Raw genomic sequence first — 22,795 nt, forward strand, 5'->3', positions numbered from 1 at the left:
TGACTGATTTCATCTGCACACTATAAAAATGCAAACTAAATGCCTCTGAAGGATATGTGGGATTTTTCTAGTACTACGTGGCAGGAAAAGGGAGTTTCTGGAAGGGTTTGGGTGGAAAAGAAGCAAGGTTGAACCCCTTTCAGTGTGTCAACAATTTCCATAACGTGACCTCCTGAAGCCATCCTGAAAGGAGAACCTGCCTTCAGAACAGCAATGCTTACAAAACATATGTTTCAGGTCACTAATGACAAGGCTTCTCTCAACAAAATGACTCAATTCCAACTCAAATCAAATGATGGAAGTTCAGGTGGGTCTGGGAAAACACATACATGTAATGTAACTGCCACTAAGGACTTTTGGGTGAGCATATTTAAAGATAAATGCTTTTTTATACATATATCATATATTATGTTTAATGTTTTTACAGTTTTCACTTAATTATTGATCATTAATTTATGTTGTTCTCCTAGCAAATGGCCTTTTATGAGGCCGTTTACTCCAGTTAATTAATTGTTTTTAATGTTTTAAATGCTGTTGTTTTTATGTTAGTTTTTGTCTGTATTTGCTGTACAGCACTTTGGCCAATGGTGCTGATTTAGATGGTGTGACAGCTGACCCTACTGTCACACAGACCTGAATGTTACCAGTTTCCTTTGGAGCTGCTGCTGGAGGGTCACAGAAGAGCTCCAGCTAATTGACATCCATATGTGGCTGGCAAAACCTCCTCAGCGGGCCGTTCCATTTGTTTGCCAGGGGACGGGGAAATTTGGTTTTCTTTAATTTAATTTGACCATTTCTTTAATGTTTCTTCTATTTGGTAGTTTCAGTCTAATGTTTGTTTAATTTAAAGATTTGGTATTGTATTTGTTTAAGTTTTTGTATGCTTAAATTACCCCTTGTGTGTCAGCAGTGGTCTGATCAGCCACTATTTAAGTTCCCCTCATGTCTTGTTTGTTAGGTCAGTTTTGTGCTTGAGTTCTTTGTGTTAACACCTGAGTTGTAGTTTGTTATGTTGAGCTCAGTTTTGGGCCCAATTCTTCATTGCTTGATTATTTTTGAACTTTTTTGTAATAAATTAAGATTCTTTTTTTAATTCCATTCAGCGTCTCTCTGGCTGGTCAATGCGAGAACCCTCACAGATGGCTTTATAAATAAAGTTGTATTGTGTTGTATTAAATTAGTTGATTATTTTAGTAACTGACTCATCGAGATTAGTTTTGATTAATCACTTCAGCCCCAAATTCAAGTGAAAGCTGTGGATATGAGTTGATGTGTAGCCACGGCAGATGGCTTCCAGAGGCTGCATTCCAGACGGATGGAGTAACCAAATGTCCACAGAGAAAAACTGAAGAGAAAATGAGACATGGTATGACTCATTTTCTCTTCATTTAACGATTTAGCCACTGAATCGTCATTTAACGTTTCAGTGACTGGAGCCAATATAGAGACCTGGAAACATGGAATTTGTAAATTTGTATCAGAGAGCATGGGCTGCTAACCTGTCTACCTCGATTTTAAACTGCTGCCACAACCAAGAAGCCAACAGCCTTCCCTAGTTTTCATTTCTTCAAAACTACAACTATTTAATATGGCATCACAGGTGACGTTAGACTAAACTAAAAGCTGGCTGGTAGTACTTACCTGGAAAGTGAAACTCCCCCTGCTTTCCCAATAAGCTCCTCATGGTGAAGGACAGCATCATTCCAAGGAACTTCTAGGAACTTCAACAGTGTCTGCATCCATTTCTCAGGATGGAGGACCAACTGTTCATAGTGCATAGGTAGGCACTTGTCCACTGCCTCCAAGCACTGAGTGTACATAGTTTCTATCGCCCGATTCCACTTGGTCAGGCAGTCGCGATAGCTGCCCAGGTCAAATCCTGCAATGGTCACTTTCCGTGAGATCATGGAGTGAACCGATGCCCTCCCATCACGAATCATAAGCACAAACTTGGCACGTGGGAAAATCTTGGCCAGGTAGGAGAGCGACTTCAGTGCAAACGGGTCCTTATTGCAGAGGAAGTTTGCCGGCTCGCCGTGTTTGACAATGATTTCCAGTAGGAAGGCCTGCATGGCAGCGTCCAGCACCTCATCTGTTACACCAGCCTCATCCAGGCGCATCTTCTCGCGTCCTGAACGGCTCCACATTTGTTTCATGGCCAGGATGCGGGGAATGACGCGCGTCTCCTCTCCACAGCGCACCTCAGGGTGGGCATCTAACATTGCTCTCATCAGTGTGGTACCGCTTCTGGGCACACCCCCTATAAAAATCAGTGGCATGTCTTTGTTGTAAACAAACGGTGTGCTGAGATTCTGGCCTGTCCGTAAGGTGGTCCGCATGCTGCCTCCCAGTGCGGACAGAGGCAGGACTCCTCCTGGATGGCTGCGCTCCTCAGAGCGATGGTGACAGTCCATTGCATGCCGGCCAAGGTAAAAGACGGTGACCGAGCTGATGACCAGGCAGGCCACCAGCAGGTTCTGTTTCAGCTTGCCAATCATGTCGTTACTCTCCAACACAGTGGAGTGGTTTCTCCTTGGGGAAGGAAGAGGTGACTTAGGAAAAGGGCAGAGGAAAAACAACTGCAGGGTAGCTAAGTTTTCCACCCTTTATGGCCGTCTGCTTGGAAGCCAGCATGGATGAAACTCCTTGGTCCACAGCAGGTGGCGTGTCCCCAGCTCCATGAGGCCTGTGGTGTGGCACAACATAAAAACCACCATTAGTTTGAAGTTTATAGTCAAAGAATTCAAATGCTAACAAGGAACTGAAAACACTGAGACATAAGATATTGACTGGAATCAGCTGATTTGAAGCCTAATTGACTCTGATTCGTGATTGACACTTGAGCACTACCAGGTCACACTAACAACAAACCTAATATGTGGAAGTTGTTCCTGCAGAAAGAAATATTCACCTTGGTTGGTTTTACCATCAGTAAAGTGTTAAACATTCACACAGTTCTAAAAGACGGAGTCCATTTGACCCCGTGAGCTTTTTACCTCGTGCATGGTCCCAGCAGGGTCATAGTGATATTGTGTCCACTTTTATGAGTTGTTTCTTTGTATACGGCTTCAGGAACTGTAAGGAAGATGGGACTCCCATATGGTTTCCACATTGTCCAACCATGAAATTCCTGACAGTCGCACTAAGACTGCTGGACGGTTATTATGAAGTTCACCTCCCTCAGACTGATGTGTATATGTATAGGCATGTCAAAATAAACAATTAATCGCATGATAAATTAAAAGAAACTCAATAAATTTAATTTGCTTGATTTATTGTTTTTCTCTTTTTTTCCTGTCATTTTGCTACAAACTGAATGATAAAAGTCTTCAGTCTGGTGCTTTGGTCTTAACCATCCCTTTTTTTGAATGATAATTTTGTTTACAGAGATTTCATAATTTATTTCATTTGTTGTTTTCTTTATTTATCTTAGAACATTTATCTAGGATAAATGTGCATTAGAACATTTAAACACCATCCATCCATCAATCCATTTTATTCCGCTTTATCCGGGGTCGGGTCACAGGGGCAGCAGCTTTAGAAGGGAGGCCCAGACTTCCCTCTCCCCAGCCACTTCTTCCAGCTCCTCCGGGGGAATCCCAAGGCGTTCCCAGGCCAGCCGAGAGACATAGTCCCTCCAGTGGATCCTAAGGCCACCAAAACGGATCCCTTCAACACCTCAGCTGCGCCTAGAAATTCTGTCCATGAAAATAATGAACAGAATTGGTGACAAAGGGCAGCCTTGGTGGAGTCCAACTCTCACCGGAAACGAGCCTGACTTACTGCCAGCAATGGGACCAGACTCTGACACCAATCATACAGGGACCTGACAGCCCGTATCAAAGGGCCCGGTACCCCATACTCCTGGAGAACCCCCCACGGGGCTCCCCAAGGGACACGGTCGAACGCCTTCTCCAAGTCCACAAAACACATCTAGACTGGTTGGGTGAACTCCCATGCACCCTCCAGGACCCTGCCACCAAGGAGCTTTTTAACCACCTTGGCGACCTCGTCCCCAGAGATTGGAGAGCCCGACCCAGAGTCCTCAGGCTCAGCTTCCTAAATGGAAGGCATTTTGGTGGGATTGAGGAGGTCTTCGAAGTATTCTGCCCACCGACCCACAATGTCCCGAGTCGAGGTCAGCAACACACCATCCCCTCCATAAACAGTGTTAGAGAGGAATGCTTCCCCCTCCTGAGACGCTGGACGGTGGACCAGAACCGCCTGAAAGCCATACGGAAGTCTTTTTCCATGTCCTCTCCAAACTCCTCCCACCCCCGAGTTTTTGCCTCAGCAACCACCCGAGCCGCATGCCGCTTCGCCCGCCGGTACTCATCAACTGCTTCTGGAGTCCCACAGGCCAAAAAGGCCTAATAGGACTCCTTCTTCAGCTTGACAGCATCCCTCACCGAAGGTGTTCACCAACGAGTTCGAGGGTTGCCGCTGCGACAAGCACCAACAACCTTGCGGCCACAGCTCCGATAAGCTGCCTCAGCAATGGAGGCACGGAACATGGTCCACTCAGACTCAGTGTACCCACCCACCTCCCCCGGAACGTGTTTGTAGTTCTGCCGGAGATGGGAGTTAAAGCTCCGCCTCATAGAGGATTCCACCAGAGGTTCCCAGCAAACCCTCACAACACGTTTAGGCCTGCCAGGTCTGACCGGCATCCTCCCCCACCAACGGAGCCAACTCACCACCAGGTAGTGGTCAGTGGACAGCTCCGCACCTCTCTTCACACGAGTGTCCAAGACATGCCGCCACAGATCCGACGATACGATGACAAAGTCGATCGAACTGTGGCCGAGGGCCGCTTAAACATGCTTAAACACTTTAAGGTTTAATAAATTTAAAGTTTATTGAACTTTGAGAACGTGTTCTCGCATTTTTATGCCATTATTACTATTATATTACTTGACCATGTTCTCAAAACAACAATGTTACCGTTTAGCATAATAAGTTCTGGGACAATTAATCGTCCAGCAAAATTTATTATCATGACAGGCCTACATATGTAGTAATGATAACAGCATTAAATATGCCAACTGCCACAACTCTGTAATGACCTGGTCTTCGTTGCAATTTGGAAAATACTTGCATTACATGGACTGCTCTCCCAGGTTGTGATGTCACTAATTCCTTGATCCCTTCACAACAGGAAAGCTAAAAATGGTTCCTGATAGGAAAACAACAACAATAGGGCAAAAACCAGAGAACAGAAATTTCAATAAATCCCTGATTTAAAAAGAGGTCATATCATGTCGGAGAAAATAAAAACAATCATTGGGGCCTGCCATTGAAACACACAGGGAGTGCAGTGACTGACTTGCTGTGGTTGGTTTAACCCAGTGGTTCCCAAACGTTTTCTTCTGCGCCCCCCCAGTGGTTTCCAAACATTTTCTGTGCCCCCCCTATGGATTACAAATGGCTGTCTGGTTGAAACGACGCGTGTGACGGGGTGACGGGGGGGGCAAAATGAATGTACGTAGCTGAAAATAGACACCAACATCGGTAGCCTACAAGGTACTTGTTAAGCTTAAGGTTCTGTATTGATATTAGCTAGTCATCTTTTAGCTAACATTACCTGCATCCAACAGCTTTACTCAACTCAGTCGGTTAGTTTGGAGAGAAAAACTGTGAAAAGTTCTTTGCGTTTTGCTGGTTTGCTGCCGTGATTCTAATACAAACCTACGTAGCTCCGCACAGCAGCAGCAGGTCTCCTTCACAGGTGTAAACCCAGCGCGAGCGTCGTAGCGCTCATGTTGAGTTTAAAGGCGGCTCGGAAAAACAGGTTACAACATGTTAACAACGGATTAAACAGTTTTAACTGCTGATAAAAGTGACAGAGGACACAAATATAGGAAGTGTGGAAGCCTCTACTGTATCAAATTGACATAGGAATAACAGAGAGTTGGCCATTCTAAGGTAAAAACCCAGCCCATACAGTGTTCATGTTTTTTTGTTTTTTTTTCATCCAGACGGCTTCCCGCGCCCCCCCTGCAATGACACGGCGCCCCCCCTAGGGGGTGCGCCCCACAGTTTGGGAACCTCTGGTTTAACCCAACCACTGTTACTCATGAGATTAGTGTAACCCTTTAAAACAAAGCTTACTGAAAATTTCAAAATAAAAGCCTGAATATTTCTCTCAGGATAGTGCATCACCTTAAGCGGTGCACTAATATTAGCTTTTTCCATAAAATAAGCATTTTAGCCATCTTTTTCTCTCAGGTTAGTGCACCGTCTTGCACAGCAAAGCAATGCATCAGCATTAGCCTTTCCCCTAAATTAAGCTTTTAGCCATTTTTCTTATTTATTACCCATGTTTAGTATACTGAATGGAGGAAGCCAATGCTCATGATACTCCAAATGCCACTGGCAGCATTTAGGCTAACATTAGCATTTTGGGTCATTTTAGTTTATACCAGGGGTCGGGAACCTATGGCTCGCAAGCCAGGTGTGGCTCTTTTGATGATTGCATCTGGCTCACAGATTTCAGCTTTTCAGATAAAACATAAAATATTATCACTTGTTTTAATCCATCCATCAATTTTCCACTGCTCATGCCTGGTCAGGGCTGTAGTTGGCTGCAGGAGCGATTGTGCATTATTTTAATTGGGCGATAATAGCCTACGTTGGCTGTTGCTGGTTAAACAGCTAAACGCCACCTTTTTGAAAAAGACAAAAAAAAAAAAAAAAACACCACCTTTTGAATCAGTCTGCCCGGTCATTAACTGAAAGCTAACCCTTTGACAAAGAAGATGGCAAAAAGAAAAATGATCGTACATTTCAGGACGAATGGACTGAAGAATTCGCCTTTGTGGAGAAAGCAGGTTCTGCGGTGTGCCTAATTTGCAATGACAAAATTGCTTCGATGACACGGTCAAATGTAAAGCGGCACTTCGACACACGCCATACTGCCTTTGCATCAAAATACCCTATTGGAGACAGCAGGAAAAAAGCATGCCAAGAGCTACTGCGCAGGGTGCAAGCTAGCCAACAGCAACTCCGCATATGGACCCGGCAAGGTGACTATAATTCCGCTAGTTTTGCTGGATCTTTAGCAATAGCGAGGAATGGAAAACCATTCACCGATGGCGAATATGCTAAAACGTTCATGCTGGATGTAGCCAATGAACTTTTTGATGATCTTCCGAACAAAGACAAGATAATCAGACAGACACAGCCTCTGTTGCCTCTGTTGGCAAGAACTGTTCATGATCGTACCATCATGATGACAAACCAAGTGGAAGAAACGCAAGTGAAGGACATAAATGCAGCGCAGTTCTTTTCCCTGGCTTTGGATGAGTCAACAGACGTAAGTCATTTGTCGCAGTTCAGTGTGATAGTAGCTGGTGACACACTGCGTGAAGAAAGTCTTGATGTTCTGCCAATAAAAGGCTAATTTTTTAGGTAGATTTTTTCTACCTAAAAAGCATGCCAAGAGCTACTGAGCAGGGTGCAAGCTAGCCAGCAGCAACTCCGCATATGGACCCGGCAAGATGACTATAATTCCACTAGTTTTGCTGGATCTTTAGCAATAGTGAGGAATGGAAAATAGTGAGGAATGGAAAACCATTCACCGATGTTGAACTTCTCCCAGTGTGTACTGAGAGAAGTTTATCTCTCAGTACATACTGACAGATAAACTTCTCTCAGTGTGTACTGATGGTGCTCCGTGTATGGTGGGGAAAAACAAAGGATCTGTGGTGCTTCTCTGTGAACATGAAAATAGACCCATCCTAAGTTTTCATTGCATTCTACACCAGGAGGCACTTTGTGCTCAGATGTGTGACGGGCAGCTTGGCAAAGTGATGTCGCTGGTCATTCGTATGATCAATTTTATTGTTGCTGGAGCCTTAAATGATCGCCAGTTTAAAACACTGCTGGATGAAGTTGGAAATTACCATGGTCTGCTTTTGCACAGCAATGTGCATTGGTTGTCGAGAGGGAAGGTGTTCAGACATTTTGCAGCTTGCCTGAACGAAATCCAGACTTTCGTTGAAATGAAAGGCATCAAGCATCCTGAGCTAACCAAAACTGAGTGGCTCCTCAAGTTTTACTATCTCATGGATATAACTGAACATCTGAACCAGCTTAACGTGAAAATGCAAGGCACTGGAAATACAGTGTTATCCCTTCAACACGCTTTTGAAAACAAGCTGGAGCTTTTTATCATGGATCTTAAAACAGGTCGTTTACTACATTATGAAAAACTGAGACAATTTAATGATACATGGACAGCAAGCGAGCCCACTCAAAACTTTGATCTCCACCAGCTAGCTGGTTTCACGTCCAATCTCCTACAGTCATTCAAAGCATGCTTTGGAGAATTTTGTGAGCACACTCATCTTTTTAAGTTAATCACCCATCAAAATGAGTGTTCACTGAACACAGCCGACTTGAGTTGCATTCCTGATGTCTCCCTCAGAGATTTTGAAGCATAAGTGGCTGACCTGACACGTGGGTGAATAAGTTCAAGTCACTGAATCAAGATTTGGAAAGAATCGCACAACAGAAAGAGGAGTTAGCGAGCAAGCACATGTGGAGAGAAATGCAAAAACTTCAATCCGAAGACCAGTTGATTATCAAAACTTGGAACGCGCTTCCTGTCACATACGACACACTGAAGCGTGAGCATTGCTGTATTGACCATGTTTGGATCTACATATTCATGCGAGCAGTCATTTTCACATCTTAAAAACATCAAGTCCAATCTACGATCACGTTTAACGGATGAAAGCCTCAACGCCTGCATGAAGCTGAACCTCACAAAGTACCAACCACACTACAAAGCCATCAGCAAATCCATGCAGCACCAGAAGTCGCATTAATGGTGAGTATTATAACAACATTATTTAAAAGAATAAATAAAGAGGCTTATTAAACTCACATTTAGTTGAATTCAGTCATAAAATATATTATATGGCTCTCGCTGAAATAAATTTCCAAATATTTTGCTTTCATGGCTTTCTGAGTTAAAAAGGTTCCCGACCCCTGGTTTATACACTAACTTTAATATTCTGGAGGGCATAAGTCCATGTTAGTCAACATGCTTGTGACTCTCCACATGCTAAGCTAAGCCTAGCATTGATGCTAATTTTTAGCATCAAACACTCTGTTCCAACCGAGGGGCACACTTTGGCAGGCTCTGTTTAAATGTCTTCAGAAATTTTCTAGTTTAAAAATCTAATATTGCCATTATTATTTTTAGTTAAACAACTTTGAGAGTAAGTCAGAGTCAATCTCTCAGAATCACATTTGTGTCCTGTAGGATAAGCTGGCTGTTCTTAGCCAATCGGTAGTAAATAAACATCTGTAATCAATAAAAAACAAAAGGTTAGTTAGTATAAAGAATTCTACGATGAATGATAAGCAAACAGTTCTTTGAATTAGATTCTCTGCTTGCACATTTATCATATCTGATATTTCTCTTTTAATTAATCATAATCTTGTTGAGCATGCCGACCTTTTTCTATGGAAACAAAACAACCTGCTTGCACAGAGCACACACATTCCCAGCGAGTGGTCTACACATTGCAGTGCACATGCTGAAACTAACTTCCCCACAAAATTTCTACCTTGCCTGTTGTGGCACGGTCAGTTTTGATAGGCAAGAGGAATATACATACTAATAATAAGATTCCAGCATATGAAAACCACTACTACAAGTCAATATCCCCTTGGGAATGTTGGGCAAGGCCTTTTTGATGTTCGGTATGACAAGAAAACACCTTCAAGTTCAGTCATTTTCCATTTTACTATAACTGACCTGGATGGTGTTAAGCAAACTATTTTGTTTACTTCAGAATCATGAAACGCCTTATGTAGGTGCAGCAGCTGGCTCATCAACAACTTGAGGTGCTTTCCCACCTGATACAATTTGTTCAACTGGAGACCAAAAATGCGATTTTGGCTTCCAATTGAAGTCAAAATTGGTCAGCATCACAGTTTGATTACACATTCACATCTCCCCAAAGGTCCTAGGCACACAAACTAGATTTTGATGGAATATAATAATATTCATTCGTAGTTTCAGAAAAAAATAATCAATTCTGATGCAAAGTGTCTAGGTTTAGCCTTGAGATATAAATTTTGATCCAGTAAACCAATTAATTAAGTATTTACCTACACTGTGATTTTTTAATTAGGACTTCGAACTCGGACCTGAAAGATCAAGATGACCTTCTTCCACACATGCAAGCAATATATTGCTTGATAACCAGCAATAAATGTTTTTGAACTGAAAAATCCCACTAAACTCTATCTCATAATATATTCTAAAACTAAACCATAAAAATTAATCTGACAATTAAGGAGACTGAAACAATGCTGTATCCCATAAAATTAAACATGCCAATCTGTCATGCAGCGTCTCAGAGCCTGTGCTGCCAGGCTGGGAGGCACCAGTCATCACTTTACCATCTACTTCCTCTCTTAACACCGTGCTACCAACTCCTTCTCAGGAGGGTGCAACATGGCTAATGACCCATTTGACTGCTGTTTTCAAGCAACACTCTTCTGTTATCACCTAGTTATATTGCTAGAAAGTGGTTCACAGCACAACATCACAGCTGTCATTGGCCTCTGTGTGAGAAGGAGCTGCTGCAACTCTAAGCTTCAGTTGAAGTATTCGTGTAATGCAGTGACTTTAGAAGAAAACAGATTATTGGAGCATAATTCTGACAGAGCACCACCTGATTTGTAACTCATTCTCTTTTCCTGTTGTTGGGCTTTGTCTTTTCAAGCCACCCACACATTCTCACATATCTTCTCCTTGGTGTCTCTGTGTTAAAGTGAACAACCAACCATTACATCTAGCAGACACCCTACACCTGTAAGTCAGCACAAGTATAAAAGGCTCCTGCTATGTTCTCACATCTACTGAAACGTATCTGTTCAGGCTTTAAAATTTGAAATGCTTTCTGGGTAATTTCCGATTTACTTAATACTTTTAATGAAGAGCTCCTTGAAAAGGCAAGTGGAGAAGAACAGGTATAAGTAGCTACATAAGAAACTCAAGTAAGATGCACAGAACATGACAGGAAGGGAAGTCTTGCAGCAAAGCAAAACAATGCAAAAAATTTACCATGCAGAGTAAGGTGAGAAAGTTGGTGACAGATTACCTTTTAAAAAATGCACTCAATGTGAAACATTAAGATGCCTTGGCTGATAAACTGGTGGTGATTTAGAAACAGAGCATTATGTTACACCTCACACCGGTGCTGAAATGCGTTACTGTTAAATTAATCGAGCCTCTTCTCTGCTGCTCCCCATATCCATCTCAGGATATATTCCCATTGATCTGTTGGGGGGAAAGGGAAGTGGATGTTTCTCTCCCAGGAGCAGCCGGAGAAGTGAAACCATAGTAAAGCACACACTGTAATGAGAAGGACTTCTCGCCTCTCATCTTGATTTATTTGTGGAAGGGTAAAAAAGGAGCAAGCCGAAAACCAGGATCATATCTCTTCTGAATGATATATTAAATAATTATAAGGGCAATCAAATTTCCTCAATTAAATGTCCCACTGTACAGCAGATGATGAAGAAGAAAACAACCCTACATGTAAAAAGTCACAAGTTGACATGATGTTCAGATGTGTATTAGGTTAATGTCTCCAACTACAAAAGAGCAACCTGTTTTAAACAGTGACCCTTTCTTCTAATGAACAGTTATTTTGCCTTTTGTCTAAAGATATCAAAGAAAATCCCCAGATTTTTTTTTTAATTTTATTTCAATCTATTAATCAAAAGGACAAACTAGTAGAAGCAAGACAAAACACACAAGCACAGGAATTCTGACTTTCCCGGTCTGATCTATACTGGATGGAGATAAAGATGGGAATGATGGACGGTTCTATATTGAGCTACAGTTGTGGATATTGACAGCAGTTCATTGAGACAAGAGCTCATTACCTGTCCAGGCTCCAGCCAATTTACAGTTTTTCTTGAGGTCTGACCTGTAGGTTCCGATTTGGACTAGTTCACACAAGTTCATTGATAGAGTTTGTTTTGTGAAGGACTTCAAAGATTATCCCCATGGATTAATCAAAGTGTATTCTGGGCATATTTTGGATGTATATTTGGGAAATTGTGGAAGAAATTGTACAAAGAATTTACCACATTAATAGGCATTTGTGTCATATACATTGCCCAGAGCATCACAAAGGGGTTGATTAATGGTAATAACACAGTAGATGGTGGTTAGTGTAATTTTTCCTGTAGTGTTGTCTTAAGACAGTGCAGATCCTCAAAGCCAGAAAAGAACCCCCACAAAATATGATACACTAAAGTGATTATAGATGGCTTCCTCTGGTATTATATTACACCAGTTCCATAGAAATAAAAGATCTATTGATCTTGTGTACTGGTACAGAAGACCCATTAACTGGATTGTTTCAAGCTCCATTGCCATGCATTGCATGGAGGCACCTATTATTCTACACCTCAAAATAACTGCCGCTCCTCTCAACAACCGATTTTGACCAGGACACCCAGGAAACCGTCCTCTCTGACACATCCAGTTCAACACCACATTCAGTGTGTGAGTCGCATGAGGACTCTACAGTGGCGAGGTCCCGAAAGGAAATGCTTGAAGTGAGTACAGTACAGTGAGTAATATTAACTTGGGATTTATTATTTTCTTATATTGCCTGGACTGATGCAGACTACTGTCTAGAGCAGTGTTTCTCAACCTTTTTCGGGCCAGGGCCCCCCTAGCCTTTATCCAGGTCCCTCACCACCCCCCACTTTTGTTTTTCAGCGGAAAAACAAAAGTTCCAGATCCTTTAAATGCCAAATATGAGACAGAAACATGGATTATATCTTTATATAGATCTGTCTAATGAATTATCAGATTAATAGTTTTACTGGACAGAAATTACAAAGAACAAATCTGGTTCTTAATCAAATCCTAATGAGTCAAATTAAGAGTCATCAGCCTCATGACATTAACACTGACATGAAAAATAATATTGAAGAAATAAATATATCAAATCTAATTAAAAACATAAATAAGTGATAAGTTATTTACTGTTATGGTCTGTAAGATATATTTATTCTCAGTAGTAGATATTATTTTACCTTTTATCTGGAAATAGTGTCTGTATGTTCTTGCCATACAGTCCTCTGTATTAATTATTGCTCTAATGGTCTTGCCATACCAGTTTATTCCTCTGTATTTACTTTAGTTTCTTAGTTTATTCTTGCATTTTGTTCTTCATTCATTTCCATTTAGTTTCCTTTGATTTGAATTATCCTCTCTTGGTTTATTCTATCACTTTAGTTTATTTCCTGTTGCTAGATTAAGTTTATCGTTTATTGACGCTCACCATCAGTAATCTTCACACATCACCTGCTGCGCTGCCTAATCGTTATGTTTCACATCATATGTTGATTTTTCACTGTTCAGCGTCGGATTCTCTGTTTTTATGCCATAATTCACATCTAGTTCATCGCTTCGTTTTATGTTCCGCTTCTCCTGTTTCAGAGTTTTGCGCAATGTGCGCGTCTTTTTTTTTTTTTTTAACCCCCTAAGGTGCGCAGCGTTCGGGAAGCATATCGATGGGGAAAAGGCAGACTGACATAAATCTTTTAAAATGACGGAAACAATTTCGTTATTTTGATGAAATTTAAAAGTGCTGTGGTACCATTGTTCTATCACCCCCGTTTCATACCAGACCACTTACAGCTCTGGTGTTAACGCTATAAAATGAACGCCCTCTATCGTGGTATCACTATGGAGGGATTTCTTTATTTAAATGGGTTCATTTTTCAGAGGGACACAAAGTGAGAGTATCGTGATTTTAGTAATTACATGTTTATAAGAGCGATTTTCTGTTGTCCTTTCATGGAAGTGGGCAGCTTTCAAACGGAAATAAAACACTTTTGAATATAAGTTGCTGCTTAACATGATCACAGAACTGACAAAACATTTGTACAAAAATACCAGACAATGTGAATCACAGCAGCATCATCAGTCGGTGTAACGATGAACTGATGCGGTGAAGCTACTAGTAGCAGGAGAGGAGCTGCGCCAAGAAGCTACAAACACTGAATAGAAGGAGAGCTGCCATCGATACAGTTGCAGCCAAACGTGTTTTAATGTTACACAATACAATTTTACCAAGTTGTTCAAAGTCTAAACTGGCATTGTTGTGCATATAAGGTGTAAAGTTTACCTTTGACAGAGACGCCCCCCAAAGGAATCCCAGTGCCTGCCTTTTGTAAAGTTTTCCACCAGCGCCCCCTACAGTACTCTGAATGCCCCCTGGGGGGCGGTACCGCCCATGTTGAGAACCGCTAGTCTAGAGTCTAGACTAACACGGAATTGTTTGTGTTACAATGTAACAATGTAACATGTCTGGGCAACAATGTGACACTTAAAAACAATAATGAATTTCGTCTGATGCAATACATATGAAGACCTCTTTTTTTATTTTTATTTTTTGCGAACTGTGTATTTCTTGTCCACATCTGTTTCCGGGTAACTCCTGGACTTTGGCCAAAGCTAAGGTTAGCTTCTGATTTTATCTTCCGAAACAGCGAAACGGCAAAAGGGCGATTCCACCTTATTTTCACTATAGTCTTTATTTTTTTTCTAGTTTAAATACCATAATATCTAAACATTTAAGATGTTTAGATATTCTCATTATGTGTCACAGGTGTTTATTGTGGACAGATATGACTGGCTGTCATATCTGTCATTTTCAACTAGTTATTTTGTTTACTTGTTAATTTTCTGCGTTGCTGAAAAGTAACATCAAACAGTGGACACTGACACAGGAAGGTAGTTTTCTTCCTTACTGAATTTGTTACTGTGCAGGATAATAATAATTATTAATTATAATAATAACTGTGTGATCGGTATCGATGATCGGCCCTCATGGGTGGTCGGTATCGGCAGGAAAAAAAACCCCTCTAGTATTAATGGTTATAGTTTACAACCAGAAACCTGAATAAAGTAATTATTAACCCCATAAAGCTTTTTAAAATCCAAGTGGACCAGTGATTTTTGTTGAAATTCCATTAAAACAACAACAAAACATCATTTAAATTATTTATTGACTTCAGGGCAAAAAGTAATTTTCTCATTATGTGCCACAAACCACTGAAACATTTTTGCTAGGGCTGGGTGGTGTTGGATTGTTGTCTATGCTTTCCTGTTCTAACAGATTTTCTCGTTATTTAATTCTTCAGACCAGGCTGCAAACACCCACAGACAACAGAGGCTGAAGAAAAGGCTCAGCTCAGAAGCTGTATTGCAAGAAGACCTCCAAATAAAAAGAAGAATGGTGGACCTCCTGGAGGAGTCAGAGCGGCGCAATACAGAAAGATTGGCTAAGTTTACAGAGACTATGGAAAATATGACAAACTGTATTAAAGATGGCTTCAGTCTCCTTACCAGAATGATGACCCAGCCTCAGCAAGTATCATATGCACCTCTTGGGCAAGTTGTCAGAGATCCACAAGATCCACAAGAGATGAATTGTTTGAGCATTTATGAAATATTTTTATAAGTGACTTCTTAAAAACTCTTTACTGGTGTTCTGCTATGTTTTTTTTCTTACTTAAGTAGTCTGTTGGACTCTTTAATATTTATTAAAATTTTCTGCCCATTTAAATTATTTGCTTATTTCATACAATACACACTCAAAGTCCAAAGATGTAAGAAATTTCTATTTTAAATGTTATATTTTATGTTATGATTCTGTGGATCCTCACTTCCCCCACTCTTATGATAATAATTACTTATGAGATATTATCTCATGATTATGATACCATTTTTTTTCATCACTGCGGTGAAACGGGCTTCCATATGTTTAAGCATATTAAACCTGTACAGTAAAGAAATTGCAAGTAAATAATAATAGTGACATATAAAATGTTAAGCCAAAACAAGCTATTAAATGTAAATTGAAATAATTAAATAATCAGTAACAAATATTTACAAAGATGTATTTAATGTATTTCTAAAAATTTTAAAATGATCTAAACAATAATTAAATAAACTGATATATTTCTTAAATCTATACAGTAATGACATTGCAAGTAAATAATTTTAGTGACATATTACAAAATGTTAAGTCAAAACAAGCTATTAAATGTAAATTGAAATTATGAAATAATCAGTAACAAATACATGAAAATTTAAAAATGATCTAAATCAAAATAAACTGATATCACAAATCTAATAAACACAAGTTTCAAGAAAATGTCAGACAGTGACTAACAATCTGTAATATTTACCCTTAGTATAACAGTGTTATCTAAAACAGCTGTTAATCAGGTAAGCTTTAAGGATCCAGGTATTTGGTGACAACTCTTCGAACTAGTTTCCCAGCATTTTGATTAGTGTCTGTTAGATAGTTGTTGCTCTCTGTTGGAGGCTGGTCTTGACGGTCATCCTGTATGACGCCACTAACATGGTGCTCATCCACACCTTCTTTGCAAGATTCGCAGTAATTGTGAAGCACAAAACAAGCATATATGACATGCGGCAGATCCTGAATGTTTATGTCCATGGGTCGCCTCAGGCAGGCAAATCTACCCTTTAGCCGTCCAAATGCGCATTCAATTACCATGCGCGCTTTGCAGAGACAGAGTCCGAAATATTGTTCTTGTGGAGTTACGCCACCATTTGAATATTCTTCAACAAAACAGTAGTGGATAGGCAGGGTCCCCCAAAAGAAAAATTGGAATCGGCTCCTCATCATCCACAATTTGCCGCTGCAGTGATGGGATTTTTCCACTCTTGAGGTAGGTGTTTATTGTGGAATTAGCAAAGATGCGAGCATCATGAACACTAACAGGCCACTTAACAACAATGTCCATGAATCTGTACTTATAATCACACACAGCTTGTACATTCAGAGAATATTTTCCTTTTCTATTTTGGAAGTCAGTGGAGTTGCTTGAGAGTTGTTGTATTTCTATGTGTGTCCCGTCAATGGCTCCTAAACACTGCAGCATCCCGTGGGCATTTTCAAATCCAGTCACCGGTGCTTGGACATCAGGTTCGGTGAAAGGTAATTGGATGTATTTTGGACCAAGGTTAATAGAGATGGCATAACAGGTTTCTCTTATTATAACGGACACAGGGGCTTGTGACAAACCGAAAGCGTTGGCAGTTTTTTGGATTCTTCCCTCGTCACTTAAGTAATAAAGTGTACAGGCCACCTTTTTTAAGACGTCAACCGGCGATCTCATGGTTGTCTATTCCCCTTGGATGTAGGGACAAAGTTTCTCGCTCAAAGCGACCAGGCTTTGCTTGGACAGACGAAAGTTCTCCCTCCATTCTAAATCATCTACTACATTGTTTACAAAGTTATCCCACCACTGACTTGTTCTTCGGGGACGCGTCCAGTAGCGCCTCCTCGAAGTGTTTCTTTGTCTCAAACATCCGCTAATTAACGGAGAGGAGCTGTATGAGATTCGTCTTCGATGATTTAAGTACAGAGGTATAAAATAACTACTGTGTTGAAGAGCTGCAGTTAAATTTATAAGAGTCAGAAGCACAAATAATACCCTGTTGTCTGGCATTTTCGGCAGTTTCTTCTTCTCTTGAGAGAGCCGTTATGAAATGTGTCATATTATAAATTTTAAAATAGAAAATTCTTAGATCAGTCTGTTAATAAAAACAAAACGTTGAAATTAAGGAGACTTTATTTTGTAATTATACATTGTATGACATAAGCAAATAGGTACTAGCAAAATTTAAATGGGCAGGAAATATTAAATAAATATTAATAAATATTAAAGAGTCAAACAGACTACTTAAGAAAAAAAGATGGAACACCATTAAAGAGTTTTTAAAAAGTCACTTACAAAAATATTTCTTAAATGCTCGAACAATTCATCTCCATGCCTATATATGACTACTTGAAGTTCATACTGATAAACAGAGGATAGATGCTCCCTGCTAAAATATGTCTTGCCGTCTTTAATGTACTTTCAGCAAACAGTTGAAACAGAGTTGTTTTTGGTTTCACCACTATTTACCTGCTGTTATACATGCCATTGAAAGTACTCTTAAAAGATTTTCTGTTTGCAGTTCATGTGACCAAAAAAGCTGAGGAGATGAAAAGTTAAAACTAAAGTTAGAATGTTACGTTTTAACATTTTAACTTCAGGTCTTGCTTATGTCATTTAATTAGCTCTACTTCCTCAAGAAAATAAAAAGGTATGTTCTTTTGTGGGGGAACTTATTTTTTGCTGTCCCAGTAATGCCAGAATTAAAAATAGATAATAAAGACTTTGTGGTATTCTGATTTAATAACGTAATTATATTAATTGTATTAACACCAAACGCCAATAGAGGCAGTAGAAGGCCCATAAAGATCTGACTAAGGAGCAGATTTAGAAGTACGCTGACAACTACAGAATTTAAAAAATGTGAGCTGCTCTGAAGTAAATAAAAGAGAGAAGTTCAAATAAATGCCATCAATGAAAATTCTTCTAAAAACTGAAGATATATCACAGATTTAAAAAGAAATTTAAAACGGAAGGCAGGGGATAATATAGAAAATAGCACCCCCTTCACTGGGCCAGGACCCCTCGACCTCGCTGCCCTGACTAATGCCTAAAGGAAATACGAGGTAAAAATCTAAGCATTTTGAAACCACTTTTATTGAAAGCACTAATATTGAAAGACCAAAATTTTTGTAATAAACACATTAACCAGAAATGACCTACTTCAAGAATTTTTAATGGCGAAGAGAACAGGCAATAGCAACAAGAACAAACGACATGCAGCGAACGCATATGCAACATAGACATATGCAACATAGACATATGCAACAACATAGTCATATGCAGCAAACACAAATGCAGCAAACATATACAGCGAACGCATATGCAACATAGACATATGGAACATCTACATATGTATCATCTACATGCAACATGGACCAACGACATCTACACACATGGCTTTTACTTATTTATGACACAAATTGAACCCCGTACTAATACAGCACGTTAAGCTTGTTAACAAGTAGCCTGTACACTCTAAAAAAAGATGTTAAAAAAGAACACAAAAAATGTGTTATTAAATTAAAAGCATATTTTGTGTTAATTTTACACATTGTGTGTTAAAATGAATATAATAATATGACACGCAGTATGTGTTGAATATTTATTTGAATATTTCAACACATAATTGTGTTAGTTTGTGTTTGTCAGGTACACAAACATGAATCTGAATGGCAGATTAATCTGGCATTCAAATGGTAATTCATCTCAATGAATTTTCCTTTTAATTAATTTATTTCCTTTTAATTTATTTTTAAACTGTGGTTGTTAATTTAGTGTTGTGATGAGATTTAATAATTTTTAAAATGATGCAGTGGTATTTTTGGGGGGAGTAAATCAACACATAATGATTGATTATCACTTTTCATTAAATTACTACTATTCTTACATAATTTTAATACATGGTTATTTATTGTTTGCTAAGAAAATATTCAGCCAATTTTTTAACATTTACAATAAATAATTATTACATATATTAATTAGAAAATATTTGAGCAAAGAAAGTTGATCAAATCAAACATCAAAGAACAACCTCAAATCAGCACAAGTGGCCACCAGATGAAGGATCAAGTTTGGATTTTTATTCCCCGTACGAAATAAGCAAACACATGCAGGAGGCAAATATGGAGATCTTATGAAATGCAACTTCGGTAAGTTTTAAATCTGTTTAAACACAATTATAGAATTTGAGGACTCAATGGTTGGAAAAAACATTGTTTTTTGTGCCACTACAGGGCATGCAAAGTTGTAGTTAATTAATCACTGTGGCACATGAGATGGGGTCACCATTTTATCATTTGTTACAGTTGTCTTTTTTATTGTCCAGAGTTTATTGAAGAGGGTAAAATTTTAAAATTAAAGGTTAAAGGGAGATTGTTGAAGTTTTGGAATAAATGATGAATATTGCAGTGAGAACTTTTAGATACAATTGTACATTATAGACAAAACATAATTTCTTTTTTTTAAATAACACCTGCAATTCATGTTCGGGAAAACATCTCAATATTATAAATATTGTACATAAGTGTAAATATTGTCAAATAATTTAGCTTTAAATTAAAATTGGAAGCATTTGTAATCTACAATGCCTCTTTTTCTGTAAACTGGAAGTTAACAGCTTACAATAAAGCTGTTAACTTACAGAACCCTGTAAGTTAACGGTTCTGTAAATTCACTTTGGCAGTGAAGGAGACACTAACGGTTGGAGCTCTTAACGGATGTTGATATTCGAGTGGAAGCGCCAGTCCTCAGGAGATGTTGGAAAATCGGTCTGACACGGTAATATTTACTGTTGTTTTACTGATCTAACTCAAAAATTAAGATAGGCTGTTAGCGAACTGCCTTAAAGCTCAGCTAACGAAAAAAAAAAAAAAAAAAAAAAACAGACATAGAAGTAATTGTAAGATGTTAGGGCTTTCGAGTGGAACTGACGTTGAGTGGCATATCGGCGTTTTGATCAAGTAAAATTTATGTGGTATTTAACGGCGCATTTCTAAATTAATTGAAATATTAAGATGGGCTGTTCGCGGACGTCCTTAAATTGAACTGCGGTAAAACTCCGGTAGCGAAAAAAAAAAAGAAAGAAAAACAACTAAACAAAAATAAAACAACGTAGAAGTAATTGGAACGTTACTTTCTAACTAATCATAACTTCCATGGTAACATTCCATAAAAAGTGATTAGCATGAGGTACGTGTGTACTGATGCAGCCGTGCTGAAATTTTTACATTAAATACAACCGCAATACTACCAGATTTAGTACATTCATTAAACATGACCTAGTAAGTATTGTTTTTTTGTTGACACTGTAATTTCTTTTTTTGTAAATGTGGATTTGTACATTTACTGTGTATCACAGCAATAAGAAGACATTTTTAATGTTTTGGTTTTTGTTCACTTTCAGAGGAGGTTTGTTACAGAATACTCGTGGTACTAACACACCTTCTGCCGCCTGCTGGTGGAAGACAATGTAGCATCAAGGATACAATAACACACCTTCTAGATTTTGTGCCGGTAGGTGTCTATCCTTTGACAAATATTATTTTAAACAGAAATTACATTGAATTCCTGATCATTTCACCAACAAATGTGTTTTGTTTTATTTCTTTTTTTGTTGTTGTTTCTAAGACTGGAACAAGAATAGCATCCCTTTGGAATGATTCCTGTACTTCATCAACAAAACATCAGCCCCAGCTCATCTGCATCGGTAATCCGCGGTCGTCAAAGCAGTATGTCATCATTGCGAAAAATGACAAAGTCACCATCCCCCCAGACGATGGACTCACATGTGCTGTGGACAAGTTTTTTAAGCTGTACTGGGTGTGTAACTTGTCTTATCCATCCCAACTCGGACCCGTCTTTACATTTTTTGAGTACATCTATGATCTTCCATTCTCCACACGAAGAAAAGCAAGGGTGATTGAATTGATTGGACAACTTAAAGCTTGTAAATGAAATGTATTGTTGTCCAAAATGTAAGAACCTGTATTTGGTGAAGTTGTTCATTTTCTGGCACATAATGACTCCATTTTTATCTTTGTTCAAATGTAATATACTTTGATGATCATTTTTATGCATATGTAGTACAAAAAACTAGTGATTATGAATTGATCACGCTTGCAGAAATTTGTGATTTCCATCCTTTAGATGTTATGAGGAGTTTTATTAACAGAAAGCTGTATGTGGCACCAAGATACAAAATATTGTATTTTGATTCATGATTGTTCGGTATTGAAAATGAAGGTTTAAATTTGAGTGCGATTAAAAATCTCACGAATGTTGAAAGGGACAGGAATTTATTTTCATTTCTCTTTCATGATGTTTGTCATTATTTTCATCCATGTTCTCTTTTGTACATGTTATTGTAATTAACATTAGAAAAAGTGCTATTTTGTTAGCTTGGTGATTTCAATTTCTATTTAAATTTTTTAATATTTTAACTATAAATTGTAGCTGTGTCAACTTTGTTATTTGCCTGATTGTAATAAAAGAATCTCTAATATCCACAATTTGAATTGTCAATTTTTATAAGGTCTAATCTATGAAAATACATTCTACACATTTCTGTTTCAAAATAACACATCGACACATATTTTGTGTTGATTTAAGTGACACAATACTTGTGTTAAAATGACACAAAAATTGTGTTACAAATAACACGTCATGTGTTGTCCTTGAGCTGATGCGGCACATGTTAAAATTTAACACATCATGCGTTGTTTTTAACACATCTGTTCTAAGAGAGTAGGCTACTGATGTTGTTGTCTGTGTTCAGCTACGTAGATTCATTTTGTCCCCCTAAAATAAGTCGATGCCCCCTGTTAAACTAGTCTGGAGCCGGGGCTGGTCCGTAGTTCTCTAGATAAAAGCGCTGTACAAGCAGCCGTGTATTTTGCCACCTGGGCGGTGCGGTGTGGTGAAGAGACGCTGAGGGAACCGTATGTGATGGGGAAACAATAACACCAGCATTGTGAGTAGTTTCTTCTTCTTCTGTGGATTGTAGGAAGCAGCTATGTTTTGCGTCATACTGACGAACAGATCTGTTTTCTCTGTTTACACGACAACGGAAAATGGTACGTTTCAGAAACATCGCACTCTGGAAGCCGTTTTCAATCTGTGCCGTTGTCAGAGAAAACATTTGGTGGTTTCGTGTAAATGCACACTACAAACGCAACAAAACTCTTCCGTTTTCCCCCGAAATCGTTGTCGTGTAGACGGGGCCTCAAAATAGACATAGAATTGTGGGTCTGCATCCATAGACATCATG

At 39.1% G+C, this 22,795-nt stretch overlaps 1 protein-coding gene across 2 annotated transcripts in view; it reads right to left on the reverse strand.

Annotated features, from left to right (window-relative positions):
* Positions 1-22,795, reverse strand: part of tpst1 (tyrosylprotein sulfotransferase 1) — a 127,078-nt gene that overhangs the window by 60,834 nt on the left and 43,449 nt on the right. For both annotated transcript variants that reach the window (XM_088011430.1, XM_088011429.1), the window contains exon 2: positions 1,642-2,686. In XM_088011430.1, the coding sequence (XP_087867556.1) occupies positions 1,642-2,498 (857 nt within the window). In that variant the 5' untranslated portion in view covers positions 2,499-2,686. The remainder of the gene's footprint in view (positions 1-1,641; positions 2,687-22,795) is intronic.

Source organism: Poecilia mexicana, unplaced genomic scaffold (genome assembly GCF_051168715.1).
Source record: "Poecilia mexicana isolate PSO_F unplaced genomic scaffold, ASM5116871v1 scaffold_13, whole genome shotgun sequence".
NCBI lineage: Eukaryota > Metazoa > Chordata > Actinopteri > Cyprinodontiformes > Poeciliidae > Poecilia > Poecilia mexicana.